The sequence below is a fragment of the Herpailurus yagouaroundi genome, unplaced genomic scaffold (assembly GCF_014898765.1).
Source record: "Herpailurus yagouaroundi ecotype Mexico unplaced genomic scaffold, PumYag 198, whole genome shotgun sequence".
Classification (NCBI taxonomy): Eukaryota; Metazoa; Chordata; class Mammalia; order Carnivora; family Felidae; genus Herpailurus; species Herpailurus yagouaroundi.
Window position 1 is genome coordinate 35014350 of NW_024412429.1, and position 13763 is coordinate 35028112.

The window sequence follows — 13763 nt, forward strand, 5'->3', positions numbered from 1 at the left end:
AATCCTTACAAATGTAAAACTGTGATCTTTATGAAGCTCCATAGTAGAGGAATTGGCCAACCCCAGGCTAGATGAGCAGGTGAACAGGGCTGCTGGGAGAAGACCAAGTCACTAAAGGTCTTGCCCAAGAGGCACATGAAACAAGCACTCTGATCAGATTTGAGAAGTGAAATTTGCACAATACTCTGCACACCGCACCCCCCCCCACCCCAAAAAAAGATGCTGTAAGGACATGACATATATTGTTCTCTGGGAGGTCCAGATCCAAAGGTCTAGTCGTATGAAGGTGGATTTTTTAAAAAGCTGCCCTGGATCCACTCAATCCTAAGTGGTCATATTTTGACACTTCTAAACTACAAAATAGTAGTACTGAACCACTTTGCAACAACTAAGTAGGTAATGTCTCATTAATTTTGCTTATGTATGAAAGAGGAACAAAAATGAAAAAGGGACTCATGCATGATAGCTCTGAGACCTATTTATGGTTTTTGTGACTATCATGCTAGTAAGCATAAATATTGAAAGTATAAGCTAGAAGTTCCTGGATTTTTGTAGGGCTGCCAATAGCAAGAGGAATTGGATAATAGGAAGACGTAAAATAATTATTTATATTGGCTTCTTTTTGTGATTAGTCAAGGCCCCAAAGGCTCCTGGGTCTTTGACACTCACACTGGCAGTCAAAGACAGGGAGAATTTGAGAGGAGTGTGTCTACACTACAGCACATGCCTGATGCCATTCACATCTCTACCCCCTTTTTGTATCTGAGTATGTGTTCACACATGCACTTCAGAAACTAAATTCTTCTGGAAGACTCACGGATTAAATGGCAGATGTGAAAGCCTGTCACTATAAAACATAAATTAAAAGCAAATATCAAAATGCTGAGAGTGTGGAGCAAGCTTTTTCTGAATTAGTGGTAGGTACCATCATTTCTGGCAACAAAAGAACATTTCCGTCATAGTCCATGTATGTCTTGCAGTGACACTGTTCACTGTTTTCAGAGGTGGCGTCTCACTTTGCTCATTGGCATGTGCCTCTTTAGAGAGTTTTGCCAAACTTTTTGTTCATCTTGTGTTCTTAGCAGTGGAAAGTCTTGCCTAGGTAAAGTAAAGCAGGCAATTGCCAGAGTACTGGCATAGAACACAGAGCAATATTTCTGTTTAACTTGTAGTTAGGTCAAGTTTGATCATTATTTTGAATATATATATTGTAACATCCTTTTCTTTTCTAGGCTAAAGTGATAGCAGTTTCTTTAAACAGATATCTAAGCTGCTATAGCTTCCTCCCTCTTCTTCTATGTTCCAAAAACATTTAAGCTTTTAGATGTTGCTGTGGTTACATGCATTTAGTTTCAGAGTTGATCATGTAACACTGGGCTTGCCAATCTATACCATTCTCAGTGGATAAAGTCTGTAAGTTTGGGTGAGGAGAAGAAGAAAATGAAAATGAGATCTCAAAATAAAATGGTTTGTGGGACACAATCTTTCAGTCCAGTCCCTGGAAAGCATTGCAATTGTCACAGCTTTCTCTTCCCATGATGGCAGTACTACCCCTGTGCTACTTCAGATGTGAAGACCAAGCCCTTTGGCCTGAATGGCCATTCTTCACAGCCACGTGATCCAGTTGTCCTTGGTTCTTTTTTCTGGAGGACCAGAAAGCTATACTATTTTATAAAATTAGAAAAGCATCACAGTCCCTGAAGTAGTAGATTATCTCTAAATAGATGCTCCTGGAGAAAGGTGCCATTTGTTCTCTGAAGTTTAAGATAGCAGGGATGATACATGAAATGACTATGGCTCCAGAAGTCAACCAGGATTCAGATGAGTGTGATGGGAAGTCTGCCCCTGGTTCTGTAGCGAAGCCACATGGGATGCAGCTGAAGCTTGGTGAGACACTGAGAAAGTTCCTTTTTGGGAGGCTTTACTGGGGGGGTGGGGAGAGGACATTGATCATTTTGCAATTCTCCCCAGCCAGTCTAATTCTTGGATACCTTTTGTGCATACAGAAGACTCCACTCCAATCCCAGATCTGCCTCTCTAGCATTTGGGTCCCACTGGTTTGCATATCTCAAACATAAGGACTTAGTGATGTGGCACTTCTTTTTGCTGGCACATTGGCTTGATGCCTTGCTAGTCAATGGTTCTTTTGAGGTAGGTGGGCTGTTTTTAATATAGCAGAACTCTCCTTCTGGAAAGATGGCGATTTTATGTGTGAAAACAAAAATGTATGGAACTAAAGACCGTCTTTATCTGTCATAGAATATTACATTTAATATTTTATATCTCTTTCAAATGTTCCTAAATCTTTTACATTTTTGTTACAAACTGTTCCACTCAGCAAATTCATAGGGAAATCAAAACAGATGAGGAGCCAAGACTTAGCTCAGTACCCATGGGGCCAACATTGGACGAGGCCATGTGGGGGATTCAGATAAGGGAGACCACCTGAGAGCCAGGAGAATGGAGGAGAGTTCACCAGAAGTGCTTAAGATGAGCCTAGGAGTATGAGGAAAGCTCAGGGATTTCTGGGTGAGAGAAGCAACTACTGATACATGTATAGGGTGTTCTGCAGATATAGAAGGCTTGATTTTTGGCTGGATCTGAGAATTCACATTGGATAATAGCTGATAATAAGATAGCACAAAATTGGACCATGTTATGAATTGTCCTAAGTATTAAGTATGATGAATTCAAATTTGGGATGTTAAGAAGTTACACACCATGAATTTTGTTTTTGTTTATAGAATCTAAAAACCTTATCACCTGCTTTATTTGTGGAGATACGTAAAGGGAGAATGGGAAAATTTCTTCAAATATGAGAGTCCACTAAATTGGAAGCAAAAGCTTTGGACTCTTAAGGTGTTTTAATTCACAAAGAAATGCTGACACTTTTTGGTCTGGAGGTTCAAGAGTTTACAGTCTCCCTAAAGCAAGAGTGTCTGCTTTCATGGGGATAAAATAACTGCCAACACTCAATGGCTCTAAATGGGGTTTTTATTGCAGGGAATAGTTCCAGGTTTTTCCTTCCAAACATACATTTTTTACATTCAAATATGTTAATAAATCAGTTATTTTCCTCTTCTTGGAGAGTTCCAGGAACCCACAGTGCTGATAACTTAAGAATAGGCCCGCCTCAGGCTGCCCTTAGAAATAGGACTATTCTCAGCAAGACCAGATACTGGAGATGCTCTTGGTCGAAGAGATAAACACAGCACATTGGGTCCCTGATGGCCTATCTACCGTGTTCAATGCATAGTACATGATGGCTAGGGACAGGAGAATCCTGAATCACCCATGTCACTCAACATGTGGGTTACCTTGTAAGGAAGAAGGAAGATTATCATGCCTATAACAACTGGGAAAAGGGTGAAGTTCACATGATGAATCACAAAAGGCAAAACATCTAGTACAGTCAGGTCTCACAGGCAAAGTTTCAGCTTTCCCATACACTTGGTCTTTAAACTATGGGACTTGTAGATTTGCAGTGAAACTTCCACAGTGGCTTCTGTCTAATCCCAGCAATCTTTCAATACCTGAGGTTTTTTTTAAAATTCCTTAACACATTGGGAATAGTCCCTAGAAATGTTGGATTCTTGAGTGTTTGGACTGCATGTGGCTTATACGTGATGTGCACTTATCAGATCACATCACATGATATACAGTTATCAGATCACGTAAACCCAGAGACAGCTGAGCTCCTCTGTAGATTCCAGTCATAGAAACAAAGGTAACCAGTGAGTGTTTCTTCAGAATAAACTGCTCCAAAAGATAACAGTTGAAGTGGTAGCCCAAGTGTTCATCAAATTAAGGCAAAATTTGTTATATGATTAGGACAAACATAGGAGGCCAGCAACAGTCCACTGTCCATGCAATATGTTTCTTGTCAAGCTCTGTTTTTTGTTTATACATCTTGTTTGTCTTCTCTCTAGAGACAGTAGTCCTGGGTATCCGCTTTATTATCATGGCAGGGCAACTGAGTCCTAGGAAGGGCTTCTCCATAGGAACCCGGGAGCCTGGCAAGCTACAGAGAGATGTTACTTTTGAATAGCCTCATTGACAGCTTTCTTAAAGTGTCCTGACCTCAGATAGACAGGTATGAATTGGCATAGTTTGATATGGTCATTCAATCAGACCAGGATCCAGGGGCCTAGAACTTGAGTTGCTTCTTTTTCTTGGGCATAGTTACCGTGTCAATCAAGACTGGTTTAATGTACTGGGTACCTGGGTTATGTCTTGGGTCAAAGAGCACTTGGAAGTCATTAGCCAGCTCTTTCTGACTCTTCTACAGATTGACATGACGATATCAGTGTTTATGTAAAATTAGATAGAAGGTCAAAAGGAGAAGGTTTTATGACTCTCTAAGGGGATAAAATATGGCAACATGGAATTTAAAAAGTGAACTATTACCCTATTTTTTTTCAATCTATTTTCTCCTTATGTTTTTTGGACTGGATTATTTCTACTGTTCTGCCTTCAAGCTCACTCTATATAGAGTATATAATATATAACCTCCATTCTACTGTTAATCCTGGCTAGTACATTTTTTTTATTTCAAATTTTGTAATTTTCTCTCCTAAAATTTCTGTTTGGTTCTTTTTAATAATTTCTATTTCACTGCTAAAATGTCTTACTATTTAAATCATTCAAGCACATTTTCCTCTAAGTCACTGAACATTGTTATGCTAGCTATTTTAAAGTCCTCATCAACATCTGGATTATCTCAACATCATACTCCGTTAATTGCATTTACTCTTGAAAATGAGTCACACTTTTCTGGGACTTTGTTTATGTCACATAATTTTGGATTATATCCTAGACATTGTGAATGTTACAGTGTGGAGACTCTTGATTCTGGCTTATTCACCTGAAGAGTGTTGATTGTTGGTTAGTTTGTTTTAGCAAAACAACAAAATTTGTTGGGCTCACATTTAAAACTGTCTCTTGGGGATCGGCTCAAATCCAAGTTTAGTTCTCTTATTTGCAATGGAGCTATGCACATGTGTGGTTCCAGATCAGCCAAAGATTTGGACCGTTTAGACACAGAATTTGTAGTTCCCTCTCATTAGGTGTTTCCTTTCTGAGACTCTCCTCTCCCTTTCCAGAGATGAGGTTGCCCAGACTCTGCCCACTAATTCAGCAGTCCAGAAAGATGGTGGGTTTGCTCTTAGAGTTTTAGCAGCCCTGCCTGAGGCCTGCCTTCAGGCCAAAAGTCATAAAAAGGAAATTCATTCCATGTCTTCTTTTTTTTTTCCAAGTGTAGACTCCTCTTCAGAATCTGCCTGTTTTTTTTTTCTACTTGCCAGTGTTTTCAATTCATTTTTGTTTGCTTGTTTATTTGCTTTTGTATTTTGTCTAGTGCTAATAGTTATTATTCGAGGGATAGCTGGTTCAGTGTGAGCTAATTAGGCCATTCCAGAAGCAGAACTCTGCTGGTCAATTGCTGAAGTAGCCCACATTTGAATGCCTGGGTAAATGTAGTAACATGAACAATGGAGAGAAGTAGGCAAATACAAGAGATAAGATATAGGGAAATTTTCATGATACCCAGATGTAAAGAATTAAGATGAAAAAGACAGTGAAGTGTTAAGTCTGAGTTGCTAAGGGAAAGCAATACAATGAAAGAAACATGGAAATTGGAATGGTGTCTTAGCCCAGCTGCCATAATTAAATAGACTGGGTGGTTTAAAAAACAAATTTGTTTCTTACATTCTGGGGGCTGGAAAGTCCAAGATCAAGGTGTCAGCCAATTTCTGGTGAGAACTGTCTTCCTGGCTTGCAAATGGCCAGAAAGAGAGTGTGCTCCCTGATGTCTCTTCTTATAAGAATACTAATCCTATATATCAGGGGCTCATTTAACCTTAATTATTTCTATAAAAGTCCTCTCACCACAGCGTCATTGGGAATTAGGGCTTCAATTGTATGAATGTTGGTGGGAGAGACACAATTCATTCTACAGTAAATGGAAAACTGGTTTTGAAATGAAAAGATTATAAATCATTTTGGACATGTTGAGTATGAAATGAATAATGTACAAGTTGCTGGAGATGGAGGGCAAAGCATGGAAAAGAGATTATTGAGTTCTTGGAGAAACGGGAAGACGGGAAGCAAGTAAAATAGCATATAGGAAAATGAGAACGAAAACAGGACTGTGAAAAAGTGGTCAATTGTACTACATGTGGTTAGAAAGATCTTGAAAAAGCCATTGCCTGAAGGTCCTGAATTTGTAAATTAGGAAATCATTATCAATTTTCAAGGAGGCAGTCTTAATAAAGAGATTGGGAGGAGGTTAATGTGCAAGAGATTAAGGAAAGGCATGATGGGAGTGATATGAGGGACATATTGGGAGCATAAATGGTGGGTTGGATTACCAGGGTAGCAAATGCAGTGAGGAACCGCTGAAAGGTTAGATATATTGTTGAGACCAAAGTGAATTCAGCCCTGCTCAGATAACCACTCCTTTCAGTTGACCACATTCATCCTCCCATCAAAGTCGTTGTGCATTAACTCTACTAAGCAAAATTATATATATTGGAGATAAAAGAAATGGTCCCTGTCCCCGGATAACACATACGCCTTTTTGGCCACTTCCAAGGCTCAGTCTCTGTCTTCTGTGCATTGAAATTTTTCCTTAGAGAGCTGGAGCTCAACTTGACCTGTTCTTAATACAGCTATCTTCCTTCCCATAGGTGAGCCCCCTACTGTCTGCAAAATTAGATGATTTTTCACCCCAAAGTTAAACAACATTTCAAAACCAATGAACGTTCTTTCATGAGAACCTCATTTCATATTTTTTTAAAATTAATGCATATTGCAGTGATGATATTGCCATTTATCAAATGTGTCAACTTAATTGGAAGTGTTTTTTATTACAAAATAAACTCTACATATAAACTCTTTAGTGCAATAGACTTTGATTCACTTAGACTGGGATCAATCCTAGCCACTAGCATTGTCTTAAAAGTCTTATAAGCTTTTCAGTTGATTTTATTGCATACCCAGGATTGAGATCCGTTGGATCAGAGGTCTTTTGTGGTGTTTTGTTGACAAGCGCTGGCACTGAGGTGGGGATAGAAGTATTAGTGTCCGCTCAGTTTGGGATTGCTTTCTGCTCTTTGCACTTGCTTTAGGATGACTTCCACTGGTATTCTGCTCAACTCTGCCTCAATGAAGATATTACGAATAATCTTAACCTCACAGTAAAGATTTTTTTTTTTTTTGGTTCAATGAAAATATCATTTTATGAATGGGAAACGATTGTGCCGTTATCTGCTTCTAAATTAAAGTGTGTTTTTCTTTTTTCTTTTTTTCTTTTTATTTTATAAAAATGTTTATTTACTTAATTTGAGAGACAGAGACACACACTTGTGCACTCACACAGAAGTGAGGGAGGGGCAGAGACAGGGAGAGAGAGTGTCTGGGCTGACGCTATCAGCCCAGAGCCCAACTCAGAGCTCAATCCCATGAACCACAGGATCATGACCTGAGCCGAAACCAAGAGTCAGACGCTTAACCGACTGAGCCACCCAGGTACCCCTAGAGTGTATGTTAAATTTCTGATGAGTCCCTTTACTTGTGTAATACTTGTCTGGATTTGTATTAGATCGCATAACTTGTATTCCCCTCACTTCCAGAATACCTTGTTAAATCGCTTCAATGTAAAGAAAACAAAATGATGCCTCTGATTTTGCCTAAGAATGCTATTAAAAGCAAGCTGTAATACCTAGCTTCGATAGAGCTTGCATATACCTAGCGACAATTAGGGCATTTGACAAAAATAATACCGTGGTATATAGTCCCTACCCTTATTTTGAAGAAAAGAGACATACCGAAAAATATATAGAGAACAAGAAGGTAAAAATTGTAGCAAGCCTTATCTGCTAGCATCGGAATCCTGAAGCTACCCTCTGATGCAGTACTAAACAAGAGATCGCAACCTGAAAAGCCCAAAGACGTCATGCAGCTACTTCAGCTACCAGAAACTCCTGGGGCAAAGGAGATAGAACGTACTGAAACCAAGTTTAACACCTGCACAGTTACAGCACCTTTTAAAAACTTAGGGAAGGCACAAAATACAGCAAACAAAACTTGCCTTTCTTTACACTCTTGGTCTGAGTGGGTAAGGGAGAGATCATGGGGAAAAGAAACAAGTTGTTACAATAGGAAAGGAAATCAGGATTATAGAAGAGTAATTGGCATACCATAGACACCCCCCCTCCACTCCCCCAGTTACTTTGGGTTAAATGATTGAATGAAATGAGAGAAAAACATACTGGAAATAGTTTGGGCTGAAGCACAAATGTCATCTGGGAATTGCCTGTTGCTGCGTTGGATCAAGTATTAAATTATCCATGTGCTTATTTCTGCCGGGACATAGTTTCACCACTGATACAGGACTGCCAAAGAGGGGAAACAAGCAGGGAGCTTATCATGAAAAGAGAGGACAGTGCTTTCTCCTCTATTCTTTGTCCCCCATGCTTCGTTATAGCTCATGCACTTTTATAATATATGACCTCACATTCTAAAGGAAGCCTGGCCTTTCAAAACTCATCAGAAGTTTGTTTGGACTGCTAAGGATTCCATGGGCGTGCCAGAAAATAAATCTACTTAGGCTGATTCAGGAAATCCTTCTGTTCTTTGTCTTCTACTTGGCTCGCCTCTCCTACTTCACTTCCATCCCAAAGCAAGCCTATTGCCCCTGATAAGTTGTGTGGAAATTTTCCTATAGATTCTTCTTTTTACACACTTAATGTTCAGTTACTGACTTGAGGTTTTTCAAGTGGTTCTCATATTTAATTCTGTAAATAACTTTATTGGAGTATCGTTTACGTAACATGAAGTTCATCTATTTAAAATATACAGCTCAGTTAACTCTAGCACATTTGTACAGGTGCACAGTCATTGTCACAATCCATTTTGGAACACTTCCATCCCCCTGAATAACTCCCCTTGCGCCCCTCTGCCGTCAGTCCCCACTCCAACCTGCAGCCCCCAGTAAACACTGATGAGCTTGATTTGGTTTCTGCAGCTATAGTTTTCTGTAGCCTTTTGTACAAACTTCATCCGGATGTAAGTATCTGACATGTACTTTTAATTCAGAAACTACGCTTACCTTATTAGAATAGCCAAAGACTGGGGTGCCTCAGCCAACTCTTGATTTTGGCTCAGGTCATAATCCCAAGGTTGTGGGACTGAGTCCCTGTCGGGCTCTGTGCTGAGTGTGGAGCCTGCTTAAGATTCTCTCTCTCTCTCTCTCTCTCTCTCTCTCTCTCCTCTACCCTTTTCATCAGCTCACTCTTCCTCTCTCTAAAAAGAAAAAAATAAATAAAATTAAATTAAAAAATAAAAATAGATTTAAAAAGTAGTCAAAGACCAACTAAATTAAGTGGATCCTGTATTTCACTATAAACAGTAACAGAATAAATTAATTAGAAGAACTTTCTTAATCAGGCACCAAGACTTTATTTGTGTGCCTCTTTTGCTTTGCTGAGTTGCAGCTTACTCTCTTTTAGTTGGTATCTTGTTCAATTTTGAGCCATGCATCACATATTTTCAAGATATATGGTTCAATCTTCTTTCCAACTTTAGGCTTTATTCCACAGTCTATTTTATTAAGATATTTTTCCCCCAGAACTACAAATTATTTATGTGTGTGCAAAGGGAAAGAAAACAGAGATAGCTAATGAGCCCTCCCAGACATTTGTGGATAGATGAACGGGTGTGAGAAGGATTGATTAATTCCACATTTCTTGGGATGTAGAGAATTCATAAGTTGCATCTATTTGAAATAGAATTTCACTCTGTGTGTTTTTATTTAACAGAAGGAATGTGAAACATGTTGTAGCAAGGAATAAAGCATTGCAATGGACTAAGTCGTATGTTTTACCAGAGTTTCCCTATGATGTCAAGTGCATGTTAGCAGAACAAAAGTGTCCCGATCACAGCATGAGGATAAGGATCATTGAGTTTCTCCAGGCCGACATGACTAAGTATCTGGAAGGCTCACTGTGAGTAATAATAGGCCAGACTTCGTGCTCTGGGAGAGGGTCTGTTTTCGGAGTAGAGTAGAATTCATTTGGAACCAATTTTCCTTAGATTTTGGATGACATATTAGTAATAAGTCCAACATTGCCCAATATTTGAATGTCTACATTGTTATACAGAAGGATTAGAAGAAAAGTGAGTATAATTTGGACTCATAGGAAGGAAATTGGGCTGCTTGAAGTGAAAAATGTCCTTCTTGTTGCACTGAACAGGTATCCCAGCACCCAGCAATACAATGACGTGGTCAACGCCTTGCTGCAAGCCCACCCCTTCTTGGACGAGGATGGCTGTGGCTTTGTAAGTGACCACATGGGGCCCTTCCATCCATCTCAACCCATCTTAAAATAATAGCTTTGTACTGTCCAGTCATTGTATGCCCCATTTCCCCCTCCCTCCGTCTCTGTCTGTCCATCTGTGTCTGTGTCTGTTTCTCTTTCCCTGTCTTTTCTGGCTAGTTGTCTCTATTTTGGTCTCTCTCTGATTCTGTTCCTTTGGCTCTGTCTCATTCTGTCAGTCCCTGTTTTTTTTCTTAGCTTTGGTCTCTCTCTCTCTCTCTGTCTTTCTCTCTCTCACCCTCCCCCCCCCCCCCCCCCCCCCCTCTGGCTGGGGCTGCTCTCTTTTAAAACCTTCTGGGGGCGCCTGGGTGGCGCAGTCGGTTGGGCGTCCGACTTCAGCCAGGTCACGATCTTGCGGTCCGTGAGTTCGAGTCCCGCGTCGGGCTCTGGGCTGATGGCTCAGAGCCTGGAGCCTGTTTCTGATTCTGTGTCTCCCTCTGTCTCTGCCCCTCCCCCGTTCATGCTCTGTCTCTCTCTGTCCCAAAAAAATAAACAAAAAACGTTAAAAAAAAATTTAAAACCTTCTGTATCTCTTGTGTTCCTTTGCCTTTTTATTTTTAATCTTTATTTATTTATTTTGATAATAATACTTGTAACCCATATTCTCATTTCTCCAATTATTTCAAAAAGTGTTTTTAAATGGAGTTTTTAAGTGTTTATTTCTGAGAGAGCAAAAGAGAGAGAGGGAGAGTGAACACAGGAGGGACACAGAGAGATGCAGAGAGAGAATCTTAAACAGGGTATGCACTGTCAGTGCAGAACCCGATGCAGGGCTGGATCCTGTGAACCTTGAGATCATAATCTGAGTCTAAATCAAAAGTTGGATGCTTAATCAACTAAGCCACCCAGATGCCCCCCCCCCACTTTGTCTTCTTTAAAAAAAAATAGACTTTTTTGATCAAAAATAGACTTTTTGATCAAAAATAGACTTTTTTGATCAGTTTTAGGTTTACAGCAAGAGGAAGGTACAGAGATCTCTCATGTAGCCCTGCCCCCACATGTATAGCCTCCCTCCCATTATGAATATCCCCCACAAGGGTGGTACATTTACTACAATGGGTGAATCTATATTGATGCATCATTATCACCCAAGTCCATAGTTTACATTAGGATTCATGCTCGTGGCTGTACATTCTAAAGGTTTGAACAAATACATAATGACACGTACCCATCATCACTGATTCTTACAGAGTATTTTCACGGACCTAAAAATCCCCTGTGCTCCACCTGTTCCTCCCTTCCACATCCACTTCCTTTGTCTTCTTTGTCTCTCCATCAGCATCTTTCTGTCTCTTCCTCAAAACATGTGTAATGTGGAGTCTCTAGGAAGGGTCTTTAAGGGTTATACTACCCAAGTGGCACCTGGGTGGCTCAGTCAGTTGAGCGTCCAGCTCTTGATTTCAGCTCAGATCATGATCTTGGGGTTGTGGGATTGAGCCCCATGTCAGGGTCTGTGCTGGGTGTGGAGCCTGCTTGGGATTCTTTCTTTCTTTCTTTCTTTCTTTCTTTCTTTCTTTCTTTCTTTCTTCTTTCTTTCTCTCTCTCTGTCTCTCTCTCCCTCTCTCTCTCTGCCCCTTCCCTGCTTGTGTTCTCTCTCTCGAAATGAATAATCTAAAAACTACATTAAAAAGTAAAATGTTTTTTAAAAAAAGAGAGATGTAATACCCCAAAAGAGAAGGATGTGGGGTGCCTGGGTGGCTCAGTCAGTTAAGCATCCTACCTCTGCTCAGGTCATGATCTCGCGGTCTGTGAGTTCGAGCCCTGCTTCGGGCTGTGTGCTGTCAGCTCAGAGCCTGGAGCCCGTTTCAGATTCTGTGTCTCCCTCTCTCTCTGCTCCTCCCTGATCACGCTGTGTCTCTGTCTTTCAAAAATGAATAAATATTAAAAAAAAAATTTTTAAAAAGAGAGAAGGATGTGACACCTATACCAGGGCTATCATCACTAGAAGGAAGTGCCTTCCTTCCTCCTTTCCTTCCTTCTATTTTCTTCCTGTATTTTCAAGAAATGTTTATTATGTGGGGATAGAATCAGAATTTTCTGAGTGGGAGAGTGCCATATATATTCTTTTTACCATCCAGTCTCAGGAAAGAGATTGGATTCCATGTCTGGAACTAGTAACTATCGAAGCCCAGACTGGAATTGAGGTATTTTTGGTTCTCGTATGACATCCTTTCTAAAGTAAGCTGCTGCATATAAAAGCATACTGCAAAATAAACCTAATTTTCTCTAAAAAAAAAAACTCTATACAAAAAACCCAAAAAACTACAAAGAAAACAAACCCAGAGTCCTAACATTGATAATCACACTGATGTGGCTAACAAAATTGATTCTAAGAATGTCTTCTATACTCAAGTATACTATCTGCCGATGAATCAGTGTTACTGTGCATAGAGCTAGTTGCATTTTTAGAAATAATTTAAATATGCTGTTTGAATAAATTATATATTCACAGAGTTCAAAATTCAAAAGCTACAGCAGGCTATGAATGGAAAAGTCTCCCTCCCACCTCTTGTCTTCCCCCTAATTTTCCTCCCCAGAAGTAACTAATGCTATCAAAGATTCCATCCAGAGAATATTTGCATTCATGTAAGCAAATATATATTTATCTATTTACATTTTGACCTTTAGTTTCATGATTATGAAAGTGAGTCAAATAGAAAATAATGAACAATGCTTACTTCAATTTTGTGTGCATTTTAGCCACCTCCATCCCAGTGGCATTAATGAAAGATGGTTAACTGATATGGAGACCTGAAAAATTGCTTAGCATGTTACAGCCCATGTTTGTTTAGCATGTACAGCCCATGCTACATAGAATGAAAGGGGAAACTCTGGTGCATGGTAGATATTTACCCAAATTCTCCCTGCAAGTGTGCGTGAGGTTATGTTTCTAATGTTACAGTGGAAGACAGAAATTTTCTGAGAATGTGAATGTGTGTGTGTGTGTGTGTGTGTGTGTCTGTGTGTGTGTTTGAGAGAGAGTGAGGGAGAGTGAGCACAAGTGAGCAAGCTCTTTGTCATTTTTAGGGCTAACTTTATTTGCAACTTTTTATTTTCGTAAGTCCAGACAGAAGTTGAAAGAATGCTACAATGGGCACCCATATACCCTTTTATCTAGATCAAGGTTTCTTAACCTTGGTAGTACTTATATTTTAGGCTGGATAATTCTTTGTGGTGGGGGCTGTCCTCTGCACTGTAGGTTAGTTAGCAGTATCCCTGAGTAACCCCACCCACTCACCCAAACCATTATGACAACAGCAGTGTCTCCAAACATTGCCATGTGCATTCTGGGAAGAGGACAAAATCCTGATAATTAAGAATCACTGGGGCGGCTGGGTGGCTCAGTTGGTTGAGCCTCCAACCCTTGATTTCGGCTCAGGTCGTGAT

At 39.9% G+C, this 13763-nt stretch overlaps 1 protein-coding gene across 1 annotated transcript in view; it reads left to right on the forward strand.

The window, feature by feature from the left end:
• Positions 1–13763, forward strand: part of SAMD3 (sterile alpha motif domain containing 3) — a 57492-nt gene that overhangs the window by 11803 nt on the left and 31926 nt on the right. The window contains exons 5-6 of the mRNA XM_040449226.1: positions 9819–10004; positions 10254–10338. Of these exons, the coding sequence (XP_040305160.1) occupies positions 9819–10004; positions 10254–10338 (271 nt within the window). The remainder of the gene's footprint in view (positions 1–9818; positions 10005–10253; positions 10339–13763) is intronic.